We start from the raw sequence: 20,143 nt of genomic DNA on the forward strand, positions 1-20,143 counted from the left end.
AGAAAGGATAATACTAATTGGAAACTAAATAATCTTATCCTAAAGAAAAAGTGGGCCAGAGTAAAAATCATAGTAACAATGAATAATTTTATTCAAGAGACTAACAATAATGAGAAAGATATGAAAATTTATGGATATAGCCAAAGCAGTACTTGGGGGGGAAGTTTATATCTCTAAATGCTTAAATAAGTAAATTAGAGAAAAAACAAATATGATGCTCACTACAAGTAAGATATATTAGTTCTATTCTGGTTATTTGCCATACCAGAAGAATAAGACAAGAAATAGAAATATATTCCGGTGTCATTTGGGCAGGAAAGGGAAAACATATTGAGAAGAAAAAATAGAAAAATCAGAGATTTTTTTCTTCAGCAAACAACCGCATTTTTATGACTCAGAGAAATGGATACATACAGAAATTTGGGGAAGATAAAGGACTTTTGTTTTCAGAATGAATTCTGAAATGCAAAAATTTTCTCCTAACCAAGAAATATATGGTTTTCTCTTCTATTTTAGGGAGTTTGTAGAAGCCAACTGTAATGAGTTTTGTTAAAATCAAAAGGAATTCCTAGTTAAGAAAAAATTCTGATATTTAAAAGTAAATTACTTAACATTACTCTTCCTTTTGTCCCTAGTTACCTCCTGTCCTCTTTTCAATTGAGGAAAAATTTAGCCTGTTGGAAATGTTTGAATAAATAAAAAAAGATTATATTATTTTATTTCTGGTTAGAAAGGCAGCTGGATGGGAGGTAGAGGAAAGAAGTAACATTTTTTTTTTTGTCTTTTCTCTGTCTTCTCTACTGAGATACCTATGAAACTATAACTCTTCTTGATTTTCCTCTATTTTTTCATGGCTTTTCCTTTCTTTACATTTTAGAGATATGCTGAAAAATCATTCATTCCAATTGTTGGAGTTACTTTCCCCTCTCAACTCCATTGACAAATTACCTGTAATCTCTAGAGCCATAAACAAATCTCCCAGACTACCGAAACAGATTTTCCTGTTTGTCTTCATTTTTTTCAAATACTTCAAAGATGTTTCACACTCAGTCTAAGGTCTTTGATTAATTGTCTTGTAGGGTTAGAAAATCTTGAACCCCTGGAACGGCATTGCCCAAAATTCCTTTCTGTATTACCCACAATTACTTTTGCCTTTCCTATATGTGCGTCGTTACCCGATCTGTATATAGTTTGGGTTCGTTCTGCCATGCCCTCTCTCTTCCATGTGAATTGAGTGGTGAACGTTCCCTGTGTTCTCCGGCTGTCTAGTTAAATCTTTATGAATATTATTCTTTGGAGATTTTGAATATTAATTTTAAAATCTAAAGTTCAGTTAAAGTTTTGCACATTCACCAAGACTACGTTTTTAGATGTCCCCATGTTTCTTCCACATTCAGATCACCTATGGGCCTTTTGATTCCATGTTGAGTGACAAAGCTCAGTTTCCTTTTCTTTATCAAATGGCCCTCAAGGACTCTTTCATACATAAAGGTATGGTCAGATTAATGACTCATTTTCATTGGACGTGGGTAGCTCTGGTGACAGTAGATGACCTGAAAGGTGAAGAATTCCTACAGAAACTGACATTGGAGATGACAAATCATGGGGTCTGTGTGTCCTTCATAGAGAAGATCCCCGTCAGTGAGCGAAGACACGCAGAATCCCAGGAGCCATTCATGCCCAGGATCATGGCATCAAACACCAGAGTGATTTTCATTCATGGAGACACAGATTCATTAATGATCTTAAGATATTCCCAAACACCCTTTTTTCCAGTTTGGAAGGTGTGGGTCACCACCTTTCACTGGGACATCACCATGAGACCCCGTTATTTTGAAGATAATTTCCACGGGGCACTTAAATTTTCACACCTAACAAATGACATTCCTGGTTTTAAGTCTTTTCTCAGGACAGTGAATCCTGCTAAATACTCAGAGGACAACGTACTGAAAGAATTCTGGCACTCAACCTTCAGATGTACAGATGAACTGGAAAATTTTAAGCAAGAGGAATGTTCAGCCAATGCCTCCTTGGAGACTCTGCCTTTGCTTTATTTTGATATGACCATGTCTGACTTGAGTTACACCCTCTACAATGGTGTCTATGCTGTGACTTGGGCCCTCCATGAAATGTTCCTCATGAAATCAGAAGAAGGATCCCTGGTAGAGGAAGAAAGCTGGGAGCCTCATCCCTGGCAGGTAATATTCCTTTAGAATTGTGGGTTGTCTTCCATTGCCAAACAATGACGATCTGATAAGGGAGTGCAGCCCTCTTTTGTAGGGAGGTGTGTCTTCTTTCTGATTGGCCTGAATGTGGATCCTGTGGACCTCCACTGGCAGCTCCAATTAGTGGATATTTTGAAAGAGGAGGTTCACTTAGAGATCTCAACTCCTCTTCCATTACTGCAAAAAGGGGAGAGAGCAATCTGCTCTTCAAGTGAATGGAAGTTCACCTGCTATGAGAAAGGTCACTCCCTCTAAACCCTGCTTTCAAATTGTCTTTGGGAAAGTGTTCTTGTTCAGAGGTAAGGAAATGCCTCAATTCTTTCAAAGCCTTTAGCAAATGTCGTAAAATCCTGGTGCATTTAGATTCCTTGAGACCTGGGGGTAAATTACTTTAGCTTGGAAATAGGCAGACCTTTAAAAACTCCAGATTTAAGAAAGATTTCACAAAGAAATATTAAAAATAAATATTAATCAAATTAGTTTTCCTTAATAAAAAGGAAAGTAAAAGACAATGTCTGATCTCAAGTTGTTTAAATTGGAGACATGACATACAAACAACTGTGTACAAACAAGATACATAAATAAAACATTTGAAATAATCCACCGAAGGAAGGCATTAGAATTAGGGGTGACCATAAAGGTCCTGCTTTATGAGGTGAGGTTTTAGGCGAGACTTGAAAAAAACAGGAAATTTAGGATGAATATATGAAGAGGAAGAACATTCCAGTCATGAGGGATAGCTGGAAAGCCAGATGCTGAGGGTTGGATTATTTTATTTGAGAAATATTAAGGATGCCAGTGTTACTGGAACTCAGAATATTTTTGCAAGGAAAGAGGGCAGGTTATTGAGAACTTTGAAGTAAAAATAGACAAATCTATTGTTGATGCTGGAGGTTATAGTCTAGAATCTATTTAGTGGGTGGGGGATAAGGTAAGACTTGAGATTTGGGAAAATGGCTTTCACAGCTGAGTGGAGAAAGGACTGTAGTGGGTAGAGACTTGTGGTAGGCAGACCAATTGTATCACATAATAGTCTAGGCTTGAAATGATGAGGGTTTGAACAAGGATGATGGCCATGTCAGATGAGAGAAAATGGCAAATAGGAGAGATGCTATAATGATAAAATCAACAATTTGTCATACATTGGATATGAGTGAGGGAGATGAGAGTGTGGAGTCAAGAAAAAAACAAAAGATGGGAGCTTGGGAGACTGGACCAAGAGTGGTACTCTCAACAGTAGAAGGGGAAAAGAGGGGTGGAAAGGGGGGAAGGAAAAAAAGAGACAGATTTTTTGGGAAAAAATGATGAGTTTAGTCTGGGACATGCATAATATATCTACAAGAATTCAGTTTTTAGAAATGTTTTTGTTGACTTTTTAAAAATTACGTGTGTTATGCAATTTCTAACCACAAGAAGGCAAATCAAAGTCTCTAACCTATAAAGAAACAGGTTTATTCAGAGAGGGCCAATCTCCCAATAAAGCCAGGCTTCTGGTCAAGACCAAGCAAGACCAAAAGACCCTAAGCCTTGTGCGAGGCTTATTATAAAATATTATAAAATAATCCAAGGCACTGATAAAAATAGAGAGATGTGGATTGGCTGAAGTAATCGGGAAATATTTCTCGTTGGTAGAAGAAATCACTTAATGATGACTTGAAAGTCACTTGATAGACCAGGGAGGAGCAGGGGAGCCTGAACCCTACTTTCTAAGCCTGATGATGTCAAGGATGATGTCTACTGAGATGACCAGGGTAAGGAGGAGGTGCCGGGCCCCCAAGTGGGGCAAAATCCTGACGTTGTATAAGGGGTGTATACAAAGGTGAAGGGGCATCACCAAGCTTCTAACAGAGGAAAAAGCCTCTGTACTAATGAGGAACAGTCCCAAGTTCAAGACCATGATTGCTAATGGTACATGACATAGCAATTTGGAGGCTAAGGCCCCAAACTGAGGCCAATGCTAACAATGATGAACTATATTCAAGCAGTTATCTTGCTTTATAACTTACACTAAAATAATTCTAAAAGGTCTACTAAGATCATCCCTTATGCTAACATGATTTAACTACATTAGAATTACCATTATGATCACCTAAACACTACTATTAACATTAAAATCTAATCCTCATAGAAGAGAGTAGGGGATTTTTCATTCACACATGATAGCATCCAATCTTTCTCTCTCCTAAACTCTCCAAGAAAGACATGCTGGATGACAGATAATATTTTTTGGAGAGGAAAAATGTCAGCTTAATTGATTGATAAATGGAAAAAGTCCAAAAACCAATGCAATGCATAACTTCTGTATAACTGCCCCCTTCATGAAGGAGTGGGTAGGGCATGGTTGGGACTTTATACTGCATCCTGCTTGATTTTTATTATTTTTTCACATGTTCTTTTAAATATTAATTTGTTTAACAGCCATTTGCTGTTAGCACTTCAAAAAAGAAAAGAGCCCATTTTTATCAATATTCCATTAAAAAATTTCTCAGCTCTCTATAATCCTGTCTCTATTTCTATTCAAAGACGTGGATCACTTTTTTGTCATCACTCAAAGGCCTAATCAGTTCCTTTTGTGTTCATTTAAACAGCCTCTCTTTGCCAGACCCATAAGATTTTCAGATAAATGGCCTTAAGCAGCAGCTTCCCATCCCCCTCACTCCCAACCATTGGGAGCCTGGAACAAAGTGCATTTTCACAAAGAATAATGACATAAAGCTTTCCACATTCCATCCAACAGAGATCAACAGCTTTCCTCAGGCTTCCCTCATCACATCTCCAAGCCCCTTTGCTTCATTTTAGCTAAAAATCGTTCTGGCTTCTTTCTTTCACACTGTAATCTGACCCTTTCCTTAACTATCACATTTCATATGGTAAAGAAACAACCCTTTACTCCAAAGATTTCTAATTTCTTCTATCTGTGTTCCTCTTGTCTGCCTCCCCAGCAAGAGCTACCCTTGGAATGGTGGAGGGCAGCCTTTTCAAAAATTTGAAAGTTTCTTAAATTCTATTCTGACCTTCCCTCCAAATTTCTAGTTGCCTTTCCTTCCCTCTCTTTGGGAAAATCTGTCCCTAAAAATTATTACTGTTTCAAAGTCCTCTCAAAAGTACTGAAATCCGAGTTTGTCCAGGTCAGTGACGATGAACCTTTTGGAACCTTTCGGACACTGTGTGCCACGTCCTGTTCCTCCGCTTCCCTTGGGAATATGCCATCAGTTTTACATGTGATTATAAAACATTTTCACAATAACCTTTTTTGGGGGGAGGGGAAGCAAAAAGCAGGTCAAGCATGGCGGTTTAATGCAGAAAACCAATGAAGCCTGAATTCCTTGTTCTGAGAAGTCCTAGGAGTGCTGAGGGGCACAAGAGGACAGTCGCCTGGCCAGACCTTTCTAGAGACGGTCGTAGTGATCCGTTCGTTGCAGTTTTCAGAGCAAGATGTGGCCCATGAGAGGAGGCGAGGTTTCCAAGGCAGCGAGTCAGAGTAGCACCAGAACGAAGAGGAGGCAGATGCTTTAGGCATGAATCCAGATTCCCTAAGGATTGGGATGATGGATGGGAAGTTGTGGTCCCACTGCTGTTTCAAGAAGGAATGCTCTGTAAAAGCTATTCCCGTTGTCACTTTGTTTTTGTTTTGTTTTTAAAGGAAACCATGAGAGTTCATTGGGCAAGGAAAAGGTTTAGTCAGTTCTCTGATTTAGCAATATCGCCTTGGCAGCTCCGAAAAGTTAAGAGGTAAGAGATGAGGTAAGTCTATCCGGCATCTTCCAGCCACCACCAGGAAGCCTCAGTTCATTAACGAGAAGCAGCATCAGAATATATGACAAGACTTCAGGCACAAAATTCTAAAATCTATTTCAAATTCTGGATGTAATTAACTGGGCAAATCACTCTGCCATTTATCTGAGACCAGAGCTCTCTATTGCTGTCCGAGTCAGTCTATTTATTTTTTAGGTACTTCATCTCTGTTCAAATCCATCCTATTTCTTCACAGGTCAACTTCTATCCTGTTCATCCATCTTGTATTTTTATGGAACCTCTAATACATTGTCAATCCACCTGTTGTCACTTTGAAGTAAAAACCTTTTTGTAAAAATTAAATGATGCTAATAGGTGAAATGAAAGCAGGCGCTCATGAGTGGTGCTTGATTTGGGCACGAGCAGCTTAGAAGGGGTCAGGCTTGAACTGCTGACAGAGGAGAGAGAAAAGAGCAGGTCCTGAGTGACATAGCTGTGGGCTGGGGAGGACGGAGCCTTCTTCAGGAGCCTCTAAGCATGGGATGGGCAACAAAGCTTGTAAAGACCTCGTAGCCTTTACTCATGGGCATCTTCTCTGTAATCCGAGTTTAAGGTCTTTGAGGATGGAGGCTGGTTCTGTCTTCTTTGATATCTCTATTTCTTTTCAAAGTGCTCCACATATATGTATATATATATATATATGTATGTATGTATGTATATATATGTATGTATGTATGTATGCATGTATGTTATTTTCCCTGACCCCCATAAAACAAACTACTATCTTATTTGTTGGTTCAATAGTTCTCTTACTTTAAAATTCATTATCTTCTCCTTTGATTTTTAGATTTTCAAATTTCTCTTTAATAGAGGATTTTTAATTTGTTCTTTTTTAGTTTTTTTTAGCAAATGTATGGCCAATTTATGAGTCTTCTTTATTTTATTGATGCAAGTGTTAAGAGACAAAAATGTTCTCATGAGTTTTTTTGTTGTTTTACTACATAAATTTTGACACATTGTCTCCTTGACATTCTACTTAATTAAAGAATTGATTGTTTCTTTATTTTTCTTTGAACTACACTTTTTTAAAAATTAGATTATTTAATGTCCAATTAATGTTTATTTGTATTTCCATGGACACTTAGTGATCATAATTTTGTTGAGTTTTGATATGAAAAAGATGAATGTTNTATATATATATATATATAAGCTGTGCACCGGCTTCCTGCATAACTCAAAGCCTTGCCTTCTGGGAGCCCAGCCAGTAACTGGGATTTCTCTTCTCTCCCAGCTCCACTCCTTTCTAAAGAATCTCCAGTTCAACAACAGTGCTGGTGACCAGGTGTTCATGGATGAGAAGAGAATCCCTGAGGCTCAATACGACATCCTGAACTATATAGCCTCCAATTTAGAAGCTGAAGCTCTGGTGAAAGTTGGACAATATAACCCCAAGGCTGAGTCTGGTCAAGATTTCACCATCAAGGATGGAGCCATATCATGGGGCTGGTCAGGTTCCAAGGTCAGAAATCATTGTAATATCAACCTTCTTATTATTGAATTGTCTAATTATTTTTCTGCAGGACTGTGAAATTTACCTTTTAAATAATTATGAGGAATGAAAGCAGTCTCACCTTGGAAACTTTTGTTTCGCATAACCTACATGCTGACAGATTAAGTATATTTTAGGGCAGTCACTTCCATTTCCATCAGTGACTTGGTTCGTATCCATGATTAAGACTGTGTAAAGGGAACCCCGTCCCCCCAGGATCATGAACTTTCTGCTCGTCCGAGGCAGCCCATTAGCAACCCAGAACTAGAGCTTATGGTCCGGGTCAGAGAGACTTTGATCTGTTCCTGAGGTGTGGTAGACCAGCACAGAGGGAAAGGACATGATGTGGAGAAGGAAGATTATAAAATGAGATTGTAGAGGAGGCTCGCTCTTCTCTGGAGGTCTTTGCCTGGGGTGGGGGGGTCTTTCTGCAATTTGGCTTTGGTGGCTAGGGAGGAAGACATTCTCATCAGCTGGCAAGTTTAGGGTGGCAGGCTAGGAAATATTTTTCTATTTTCTTCCCCCCTTATTTCTTTCTTAGACTATATTTATGCTAAAATTAAATTGTTAAAAGCTCCTATCATCCTTATGACTTAAGGGTTAATTATTTTTATAAATGGTGACCACAATAATCTTTTTTAAATTAATATATTTCCAAACAAATTTCTAAATATTACATTTAGCATATTACATTTGGTATAATATTAATTTTTCAATATTACAAAACATAGTTGACATTGAGAATTACAAAATGATAGATAAGTAAGGGTGCTGAGGTAGCATCTTCTTCAAATTGCTCCTCTTACAAATTATTAAAATCCATATGGTTCGGCCTCAGCCACTTCCCAGCTGTGTGACCCTGGGCAAGTCACTTGACCCCCATTGCCTACCCTTACCAATCTTCCACCTATGGATCAATACCCAGAAGTAAAGGGTTTAAAATTAAAAAAACAAAAAAACAAAAAACAAAAAATCCATATGGTTTAAAATGTTCAGCAAATTTTCTACAACTAGTGGAAGAGGTAGGAATAAAGCCTGCATCTCTCCAGTGTTCATCCCATCTTGTATTCCCATTGATAGACTAACTAGGTATGGTTCCCATATTTCTCCTCCAGAATTAGCTTTCTTTATTATAAATCAACAGCATTCATCCTCTAATAATGATTGATTATCCTAAGTTCTGCTAACTTCCAGAGCCCCTGTGCATTTTCCTCTCTTGTCACTAGATTCCCAGAGCGACGTGCAGTGAGAGCTGTGCTCCGGGGTTCAGGCAGGCTCCTCTGGAGGGGGAGCCCATCTGCTGCTTCAATTGTTCTCAGTGCCCTGATTGGGAGATCTCCAATCAGATGAGTAAGTGCCTCATGGAACTCTCTCCCTAAACCCACTAGACAGAATAAACGGATGTTTTTTTCTAGGGTTAGTGTAAACCCTTCACCACTTAAACATCAGGACATTTAGGAACAAGATAGAAAAACGTCCTGAGCTAGGGACTATTGCCTTGAATAAATGATCCATGTTTAGACAATGGTGTCCAATATCAACACACTATTTAAGATGGGGTCTACATATAAAAAGTAGTTATCTTGCTCTGCTTCTCTGAAGGACATATATTTATAGTCTTGTTATGATTTAAGATGCAATGAAACACAGCTAGCTAAATTGTGGAGAAAGCAGATGCTCTACAGAATATTTGTGATGGTGATGAGATCAGTTCATACACGTCTTGTGAAAGATGTAGGTTTTGCCTCTCAGAAGGTTGGTAATATCAGAAGGTTGTTATCTCTGTATGTCCCAGGCTCAGAGGACTAGATGGCTACCCTTAGTCTTGAAGCTTTCACAAATGCAATCAGATTGATATATAGTTGTAAACAAAATGTTAATATTGTATAATAAATGGGACTGAGGGAGGGAGGAGGGCTCAGGAATGTCCCTAAGCTAAAAGATCTACACTCCACCCACCAACTATGAGGTTTGAAAAAAGCCTGCCTTCTTTGCTTCCAAGCTATCCATCACCCTGGCATGACTATGCTTTTACCCAAAAATCCCTGTCCTAGCTTCACTCATCTATAGACACTCCAAGAGAGTCTTTGGTGATGATCAATAGATTACTTTGGATGAAGAAAGCTTGATGACCTGGTGATAGGATCACCAAGACCTGCAGGCTAATGTTTACAAGGTATCTGGAGTATTACAGATCAGTTCAGATTCTGGCTGACTTCCTTCTTCAGAGTCTCACAGGTAGATTTAAAAAGATCAGGAACAAACACAAATAACTCAGGAACAAAGACGAGCCAAACCCAGGAACACACAGGGAACAACAAGCCAGATCAGAGGGAGAAAGTAGTTTCCAAGCTAGACACTCCTCTCATAGCTCCAACTGCTCTTCCTGGGGCTGGCAGTTAATTCCTAGAAGTCCCCTCAAGGTTCCGAATGCACTCCCAGCTTCAACTGAAATGCCTCTCTTTATCCTTTTTTCACATTCTTTTTGGAATCCTCCTTTTCATTCTAGTCAATATCTCCTGCTTTTCATCCTGCATCTCTTTGCAGTTTAACTTCTCATACTTGTTTGCAACATTCACTATAAACTACTCTAAGGTAGGTCTGGAGGCATTGTTCCCAGATGAAATGGGTCCTTAATCTATATGCTAGCTGTTCTGTCATCTGCATGCCTTTCCATATTTTAAAGTTCTATTTGGGGACATAATCTAAAAAGGGAAGTATATCATAGATTATGAACACGAATATAGAGACCTTACCTTTCTTTTCAGAGTAAGTGTGGACTCTACATCCCACAAACCAATATAGCAGTGATGTGGGCAATGCCCAGGAGCTTTGGAAGGATGGACAGGTTCTAGAGCAAACCCATCAGTCAATGAGATTCCAAGCATTCATGTAAGGGTACTGTCTTCTAGATTTCTAGGTATATGGGGTGATCAGGGAGGAAGAGCACTTCTGTTGAGAGGAGGTCAAAGCTACTCACCCATTTTTGATGTCTGTCCAATAGTCCTCCAAGCCTTACTTATGGTTCCAGGAAGGTGTAGCATATTCTTTGGTCACATCCCAAATAAACTCTCAAGGCAGCCAGGACAAAGTAGGTTGAAGGAAGCCAAGAGGCTTTAAAATCATTAGTGAAGTCGGGAGAAGCTTATCTCAGTCACATTAAGACTTCTCTGGTGGAGTGGGTGGATGAGAACAATTTGTTCCAATGGCCATGAAGGTGGCCGAAGCAAGCACTGCGCCATACTTAGAGCGTGGTAAGGTAGCTGAGACATGAAGTTCATCCACTGCATCCCAGACCATAGCCAGTCATCCTGGCTTGTATCACGCCGCTGTCCTGGAATGACTGTGAAGAGAGAGTGAGGACGACGACTTTGTGCCACTCTGCCAGACTTCAGGCCTGTGCATAAGCAAGCCCAGACATCACTCTGTAGTACCACTGGTGTTCTTGGAAGCAAGGAACGAACCACAAGAAAAACTATGTTCCTTGTACAATAGTAATTCCTGGCAGGAGAAAGGGAAAAGCAATACCTGTATTCAAAGAAGTCATAGTATAAGAGGAAGATAATGTAAAAAACGGGTAAATAGAAGATAGAAACAGAACAGATGAGAGTGACATGAAAGAAGTAAGCAAAAGCAACTCAATGGATTACAAATGGCCTCCTGCAGAAGATAGGAATTAACTTCTGTCTAGAAAATCTAAACAACAAAGGTGAAAAGAGTGAATTTATGACATGAGGTAAATTTTCCTATCTAGAATACTGAGGGAAATGAATAAATAGAAAAAAACATTTATTTCAAATTCATTTCATAGATAGTTTTTGTACACATCACAGGCTTCAAACTTTTGGCCTCTAAACTCCCCTTTTCTTTGTTTTTACACTTTTGCCTTTGGGGATTTTCTTAGTAGTCTTTTTTCTCTTGTTTTTTTTCTGGTCATGTAATTCTTCTCCCTCCTTCAGCCCCCCCCTTCAGTCAAATATATTCTCTATTCATCTCCCTTTCTATTATCTAGTATTTTTTTTAAAAAAACTATTTTTGCATCCCTCCCCAGAAAAGGATTTATCTTACTTTCTTGATATCCATCCTTTATTTCTGTCTACACTAGCCCTTCATTCTATGATGCATGGCCTCTATAATTTTATAGTCTGTCTCCATTCTTTTTATGTAATTAAGGCTTCCAAGGCATCCATTCTAGTCTGTCCCCTCAAGGAAGTTTATATGATTGCTTTATAGGACTTGTCCCAAGGATTCCCTGTTTCCATTATATTATACATGCAGAAAATGCCAATTATTGCATGCACCAGAGAAGACACTAGCCTATTGTAGGGTTTTTATCTCACCATGTCCCTGATGATGCAGATTAGCACTGATGTGTAACTCTCTCTGGTAACCTTTTTCTCCAATATTGAAATCTCTTCCCTGGGTCCATAATTATCTATTTTCAGAGGTGTTAGTTGCCCCAGGATTCCACGTGACTGTCTTCACCTCCATTTGCAATATGGAATAAGGAAACTTTTCAAACACCAAATCTCCCATATATGTCTCCCTTCACAAATAACCTCTCTTCACCCATGACAATTCATTTGTGGAATTCCTTTCTACTATCAAAGGGGTGTCACATGAATATGTTGACAGTACATGAAGAAGTGCATTCAAACTTGGATGCAAATGAAATCAAGGATGGTGGTGATGCTAGTGGTGGGCTAAATCTTAGCCCCCTAAGTTCTCTTTGCTTGGGTCATAATAATTTGTCTTTAGGTTTTTTGTCATTATTTTTTTCAGTTTCTTTATAGTTTTGAATTTCCTTTGCTCATTACATCTGGTCTGTCTTTTGCACCAAATACATTCTCTGATCTTTGCTGTTATGCAGGTAATGATAATATGCTAGAGAAAAGTCTGTAATGAAGGCTAGTGTTTAGGCATAGTACTCTTGCCCAACCATTGCATCATGTTTATCTGGAGCAATCTTTTTTTTTCTCCACTACCAACACTAGTTTTTTTCTGATCACAGCTAGCTCCTTGGAATTGCAGAGGCTCCCCAAAATGAGGTCAAGTCTCTCTGAAACTGATTTCCTTTTTCCACTAGAGATATGCTCATTCAATGAAAACAGTATTTGGTTTGCAGGGGCTAGCATGACCACATGCTAGGAACTCTTAGACAGGAGATTCTGGAATGTGGGACGAGAGATTTTGAAGGAGCAACAACCAACTGGGCTCTTCCTGTCTTGGATCTCAGAGAGGAAGGAGCTTATCTCTGCTGATCTTGTTTCTGCCAGCCTGTGAGTGAGAGAAGGGAAACCTTTTTATTTCTTTGGGAGTACCTTTCCTCACCAGAGGAACCAACCTAAAGGAGATCCTGCAGACTCTCAAACCCTGGCAAAAAGAACATCGTGGTCCAGAGGCAGTTTTTGCTGTGAAGGCTGATGGTCAGACCACAGACCCGGCCCAGCTAGGGTTGAACTCCATCATCCAGAGTCATCTTTTTATCCTGAAACCTGCCAAACCAACAAAGGGAGAATTTATAGTGTCAGGAAGAATAGAGAGGGCTTTTGGGGTTATTAGTCAGAAGCAGGAAGGGTTTGTAGGGAGCCTCAAGCAAAAGAAGAATTCTCCTTGCAGAGAACTTAGGGAAAGGGGAAAGAAAGAATTAGTGATTAGGAAATCCTCAATCCTAAATCCTTCCTCCCTATCTCTTATTTAACAATAAACCTGTTAGTTTTTGTTTTTTTTTTTTACAACTGCTTAGGAAGAGTAGTTGTGGCTGGCCCACTGTAGTAAGGCAAGAAATGCTTTATTGCCCTAAAAAGGGGAATTGAGGTATCATCCACACATTTCAGTGTAACCACTATTTCTATCCACTATTTCTATATCTAGTGCACTTTTCAGACATTCTAAATCTAAAGTGATTTCTACAACATAATGATTTTAGAAAGGTTTGAGAGAACATTATATGAGGTCTCCAGATTTTAACGTCATTGTAACAGACTCACAAGAAAAGTTTGGAATTGAAAAGTTGGATATTAAAAAAATTAAATCAATGTAAAAAAATAAAATGTACACAGTAAGCTTGGATTAGGCACTAGGTTATTTTTCAGTGACCAAGCCCCAAACCTAGAAAGAGATACGCTTTGTGAACTAATAAATATTAACCTGAACAAATGTATCTGTTTTCTTTGACTGAGGATATGGATAATTTCTTGAGCAAGAAATCCTAAGGATGTGTTTCTACCTTGTAGATATGAAGCACTGTGTGAAGTGCCCAGAAGATGAGTATCCAAATCTGGGAAAAAATCAATGCCTCCCCAAGGTTGTGACTTTCCTGGATGTTTCAGAGATTTTGGGGATGACTCTCATCTCTGTGGCTCTTTCTTTTTCTTTCATGACTGCTCTGGTTCTTTGGATATTTCTGAAATTTCAAGACACCCCCATAGTTAAAGCCAATAACCGGGCTCTCAGCTATACTCTCCTCATATCCCTTAATTTTTGTTTCCTCTGCTCCTTGCTCTTCATTGGCCGTCCTTCACCAGCCACCTGCCTCCTCAGACAGACGACATTTGGGATTGTGTTCACTGTAGCCGTGTCCTCCATTTTGGCCAAAACCATCATGGTAGTCCTGGCTTTCAGGCTTATAACACCAAGGAGTAGGAGCAGAATGTGGGTACAATCTAGAGTGTCCAACTGTGTTGTCATTATCTGTTCTGGGATTCAAGTGATTATCTGTGGTGTCTGGTTGGGAATCGCTCCTCCTTTCCCAGACATAGATACAAGCTCTGAACCAGATCAGATCATCATTGGGTGCAATGAGGGTTCTGTCATTGCCTTCTACTCTGTCCTGGGCTACATGGGCTTCCTAGCTCTGTGCAGCTTCACGGTGGCTTTCCTGGCCAGGAGCCTGCCTGACACCTTCAATGAGGCCAAGTTCATCACCTTCAGCATGCTGGTGTTCTGCAGTGTGTGGGTCTCCTTCCTGCCCACCTACCAGAGCACGAAGGGGAAGGCCATGGTGGTGGTGGAGATCTTCTCCATTCTGGCATCCAGTGCTGGATTACTGAGCTGCATCTTTATTCCCAAATGTTATGTGGTCCTGTTGAGGCCAGAGAGAAACACCCAGGAAAAGATAAAGAATAAAATAGATACCAGGATCAAGAATCATTCTGGATCATTGCCTGCTAATTCCTACCAGAGACACAATCAATCTTAGGTTAAGTATACCAACATGTGGAATATGACAGCTGTGGTCCAGGAAGACAGAATTACTTACCATGCCTCTTATTATTTGTTTCTGATCTGAGACGAGTTTCCTGAGGCTTCCAAGACATGGAAACAAAACTTAACAAAAATTTAGGATTGAGGAATGACATTGAAATTTCTGATCACCTGCCTCATTCAGAAGACACTTCCATTCACAGATGTGCCCCTTAGACTTATCACAGAATGTTTTCAACACCACCCTCCTCTTTTATTTTAACAATCCCAGTTGTAATGATCTCTCAGTTTATGAACAGTGTGGTCCTACTCAATATAAGGTATCTGTTTCCTCCTTCCCATCCACCTTAAAATTCCCTCCAACATCCTACTAAATATTTGATCCTCCTTTCTACTATTTTCTCTGAAACAAGTGGTATAGAATTAATAAACTTCCTTTTACCACAAACTATTTCTCTTCTCACTCTTTTTATGTTCTAGCACTCACTGAGACCTACCTCTCTTTGGATAAAGTTCATCCCTTTGTTAAACTTTCCAGCTATAAATTCTGTGTAAGTGTACAGGGTGTATCAAAGTGAAGGTCAGCTACTCCAATGAAAGTAAATTACTTAACTTGGAAAAAATTACAAGTGACATGGTAGAAGCAAAGAAAGCAGTGTAAGAACTACTCAGAGCTCCTTATTTACACAAAGAAAATAAATTGCCTTAAAACACAGGCAAGCAGTAGTGACACATCTTACAGAGCTTTGAACTAAGAATAACTCATCCTGTGTGATTTCTGTGGGAGTCAATAAAGTGGGTGACCAATGTGAGCAAGCCAAATGACAAGGGATAATGAACTGGCAGTGTAGGGAGGAGCCAAGCCCTGGAGACAGCAGAAGAACTGGCAGTATGGGAAGTGGAATCCAGTTGGATAAAATAGCTGTAAGGCTCCACAAAGCAAGTCATCAGGACAACCCTCTAGAAGTGCATACTGTTATAATTATTGGAGGTCTCTTGATCTATTTGAGATGGTAAATTGATGTACAGAGAGAAATAAGATGACCCTTCTCCCTTATAACAGTTGCCCAGGCAGGATCCTTCAGGTCTAAGAGGTAGATCCCTTCAGGACCCGCCTGGGGTTAATTGATATGTTGATTTGGGCTCTTTAGCTAGGATAACGCCTTGTATTCTGACTGTGATTTCTCCCTTCCCAAAACAAGCTTTGAAACTGCTTTAGGAAGGTACTTTAAACTTTATATTAAACAAGTAGGATAAGGGTAAAGGACTGTGGTATAGGAGACCCTATTCTAATGGTTACTAATGAAATCTCAACTGCTAGCAGATGAAGAATCAATGTAGCTTCCCTCTGGTTCAGCCTGGCCAGGACTTAACCGGAGCAGGTAAACTGCTGGGATATCTTTGACTTCTTCTTCAATAGATCTTCAGCCTTACAATTGAGTTATTTCCACCCTTTCCACCCTCTTCTTCATCTCCTGCCCACTTCCCGGATCCCTCCCGGGCCCTGGGAAGCCTAGATATCTAGATGATGTAATTCCTAATATCTAGGGCAGTAGACACCAAGGTGGTGGTCAGGTACAGGTTGGGACGGTATCTCAAGTACAGGAAGAGTTTGCAGAGAGATGTTTGCACCTCTCACTCCAAGACGAGGATCCACCGATCTCCAGCCTCAGCACAGGTCAAAGACCCAGAACTTCTGCTCAGGATTCTCAACTGCCCTCCTCCTGCCTTTTGCATGACCTCCCTGGGAACATTCCATCCAACTGACTTATTTGTCAGTCAAAGGTGAACTTCAAGCTCCCAGAGATTCAATATAACATGAATGCCATTTTGTTTTTGGAAATTTCAACCTGTAAATTTCCAGCTGTTCTTGTTCATGGATGATGTCTACACTATTCTAATCTTAACTATGTGTTCCTATCCCATTAACTATCCCTTCCCAAAATAATAAATCCTACCTTATCGAATGCCTTAACTAACTAACTAGCCTAAAGCTAATGACAAGGGTTTAGGATAGGTTTCTCTGTGGGAAAGTGTGGGATTTGAATACAATAGTTTCATGAACACATCTGTTGAACATCAACATAACATATGAACATAATCATAACATTTAAAACAATCATCTATGTTGTTTCCTAACCTTAGACAAAGAAAAATTTCAATAACTCTGTCTATATTACTAATACTAACTTCAGATAACATTCCTAACTCATATTAAACTCTAACCTTTCTATTCCCTAATCTATAGTTAGAAAGATTAGTCTGTCAGTACTTCTTATACTAGAGTTAATGTGTTAGTCAATTAGTATTCATTTCTAACTAACCTACTCTACACAATGTCTACCTAACATTCTTTCAAACAATTCTATTTGAACATTCATAACTATTTTACACTGACCCTATACTAACTAAAATTTGAACATCCCTACATCTACCCTTTCCCTGCGGGTTAGTAGACTTATGCAATATATGTTAGTAACAATATTACATATATACAAGGTTTTCCGTGTAATGTTCTCATGAAATACTTGCAAGGAAACTTAACTCTCTTGCTCTTTTGGGTCATTGTAGTTTCTTCAACTATATACATTATGTATATGTGAAGTGACTCTATTGTAACTATGTGTTGAACTCATGACCTATCATATCCTGTTTGGATTTATACTCACCTTCTTCTTCAGAATTCTTCTGTCAATCGGCTTATGTTCTGTTGCATGCATTCTATATGTGCATTCCCTTATGATTAGTGTCTGAGTGTGAAAACCTTGCACTTATTCAAACCTAATCTTCATCCGCTGATCTTCTCTTCTTGTGAGTCTCCCGGTGATGATGTCCAAGTAACAGTTCTGTCACAGTTCAGGTCCTTGTACAGTCTGTCAGTACAATGTCTCCTCTTGTCCTTGCACTGGTCCTGATGTCCAGATGTCTCTGGAACTCTGGATCTCTTCGGGATTTCATCTCTCTTCTCCTTTGCTGGAAACCCATCTTGTCTGTCATTGACTTGATTGAAGAATCCCTGGATCAGGAACCAATGCATGACGGTATGATGTTATGTTAGAATTTTGTGTTGCCACAAGATTCCTTCATGAGACTTTATGTTTGCACTTGTCTTCGATGTAAATATATAATGTTTAACCTAATATTCTGTTTCTCCTTCTGCACTACTACTTTCTAATAGATTTAAGTGTTGATTTTTATACATGAATGAGGACTTTGCTTGATGTGTTTCTTGATGTTTTCTTGTTTGAGGCTTTTCCAAGTATGATTTCTAACTTTGAAGTTCTATTTCTATATCAGATTCTGTATCTTGTGAGTGAGACTGCCTGTTTAGCTGAGATTCTGTTTCTTGCATTTCAGACTGATTTCTTGATGAGGACTTTGCTTCTCTGAGGTCTTTCTTTAGGTGTGTGTAGTGATACCAGGAATCTTTGTTCTTAATCTTTACTGAAGATGGTGTTACCAAGATTATTTCATGAGGACCTAATCATTTTGGTTGTAATACTGATTTTCTTGTGAAGTTTCTAATATACACTTTGTCTCCAGGTTGATAATCATGAAGACTAAAGTCAAGAGGTACTCTTTGTTGTATCAGAGATGACTTTTGTAATTCATCCAATCTCTCTTTTAACAATGTGACATACTCATAGATTTTGCACTCAATCCCTAAATGTGATAGGTAATCAGTGTCTCGTGGAGCTTTTCCCATCCATGGCTGTTGACCATATAATAGTTCAAATGGTGACAAATGAGTTTGACTATTTGGTTGGCTTCTCAAATAGAAAAGTGCCATAGGTAAAACATCTGGCCATTTAAGATGACTCTCTGTACATAACTTTCCAACCATTGATTTTAGAGATTGGTTAGTCCGTTCCACGGCCCCTGATGACTGTGGTCTATATATAGAACACAAGTGTCTCTTGATCCCTAACACCTGGTAGATTTGCTTTAAAATTGAATTTTCAAAATGACTACCAGAGTCAGATGAAATTACTGATGGTATAGAGAACCTGGGAACTATCTCCTTTAATAACACCTTTGCTGCAAAAGCTGCATCGTTTCTTTTAGCTGGGAACGCTTCTGGCCATTTGGTCAGCTTGTCCACTATCACGAGAATGTACCTATACTGTTGACATTTAGGCATTGTGACATAGTCTATTTGTAGACACTCAAATGGTGTGAATGCTAAAGGTTTTCCTCCAAAGGCTCTTGTTTTAATTACAGCCTTGTTGAATTGTTGACATATGAAACATTCATCACACACTTTTTGCTTCTGTAGTCACACCTATTGCTATCCAGCTTTTGCGAATTGTATCTACCACTCCTAAAACTCCATAGTGGCCTTTTCTATGAACTGCTACACATGCAGTGTGGTGCAATAATTTCAGCAAGAATGGTTTTCCAGAGATTGACATCCAGACTCCATTCACCAGATTGGCTCCAAGATTTTTCTTCCAGTATTCCACTTCCTTTTGTGAATAGGCTTGTAATAGTTCATCTCTGTCTCTCTCTCTCTCTATGAGATTCTTTGAGTTCACTTTTCAAATATCTGATGGTCCTTTCCTTTTCAGAATCTAATTCCTGTTTTATTTGGTTTTCTTTTAGTCTGGACTCATGTATGTAGGTTGCATGTTTCCTAATTTCCTCCAAGGATAACTCTTCCCACTGAGGACAGCTCTGCCTGAAATATACCTGTATTGGGATACTTGCACCTTTTATAAATTGCCTCTTAATATGTGGTACAGCCTCATCTGCTCTGTCTCTATTAAATCACAATAAGTTTTCAGAATTCTCCATCAGTCGGTCTGTCTAAAAACAAGCTAGGATGTTCCTCCTCAGACTGCCTCATCTTCTCAAATTTACACCAGCCATTTGGTCTCTTTGCGTGAATTTTTACAGTTTCCAAAAGGTCATATCTACATTTCACAAGTGTCCTCATGTTTTCTGGTGAACTTAAGTCAATGGCAGAATGATCTCTAGGCCAATCCATTAACACAGGATTTGATCTCGTTTCCTCAATGAACCTGGCTTTTTCACTAGGTGTAAAGAATTCCTCCAAAACAAATTCCACGTCCTGATATGACGGGTTAAAAAGGATGAATGTCCTCTTTAACTCTTTAGCTGCCTTGTAAGGTGAGAGAAAAAACTTGGGAAACCTTTTCCTAAGCACCTCCAAATCTTGTGCTGTGAAAGCCTTGTACGTTTTCATATTTACAGCTTCACCATCTGCCCTAAACTGAGTTTGGTCCACAATGGGAAACAATGTCACAGTAGCCAATGCCATTGCCCCCTCCTCAGTTTGAGTAGCCACACCAGTCTCTGTCTCAGCTTCATTTTCAGTCTGTGTGCTCATGTCAACCATTGTCTTCTTAGTAGCCTTATTTTCTTTAGGGAGATACATGTTTTATATTAGTTCTAATTGTAAGATGGT

The 20,143-nt window shown here is 39.1% G+C and overlaps 1 protein-coding gene across 1 annotated transcript in view; it reads left to right on the top strand.

Moving 5' to 3' along the window:
* LOC123230537 (vomeronasal type-2 receptor 1-like) overlaps nucleotides 1–14,710 on the top strand; it is a 139,556-nt gene extending 124,846 nt beyond the window's left edge. Inside the window, exons 12-15 of the mRNA XM_044656670.1 lie at nucleotides 1,398–2,198; nucleotides 7,252–7,479; nucleotides 8,736–8,859; nucleotides 13,746–14,710. Of these exons, the coding sequence (XP_044512605.1) occupies nucleotides 1,398–2,198; nucleotides 7,252–7,479; nucleotides 8,736–8,859; nucleotides 13,746–14,710 (2,118 nt within the window). The remainder of the gene's footprint in view (nucleotides 1–1,397; nucleotides 2,199–7,251; nucleotides 7,480–8,735; nucleotides 8,860–13,745) is intronic.
* Nucleotides 14,711–20,143: the final 5,433 nt, after the last annotated feature.

This window comes from Gracilinanus agilis, chromosome 1 (genome assembly GCF_016433145.1).
Source record: "Gracilinanus agilis isolate LMUSP501 chromosome 1, AgileGrace, whole genome shotgun sequence".
Classification (NCBI taxonomy): Eukaryota; Metazoa; Chordata; class Mammalia; order Didelphimorphia; family Didelphidae; genus Gracilinanus; species Gracilinanus agilis.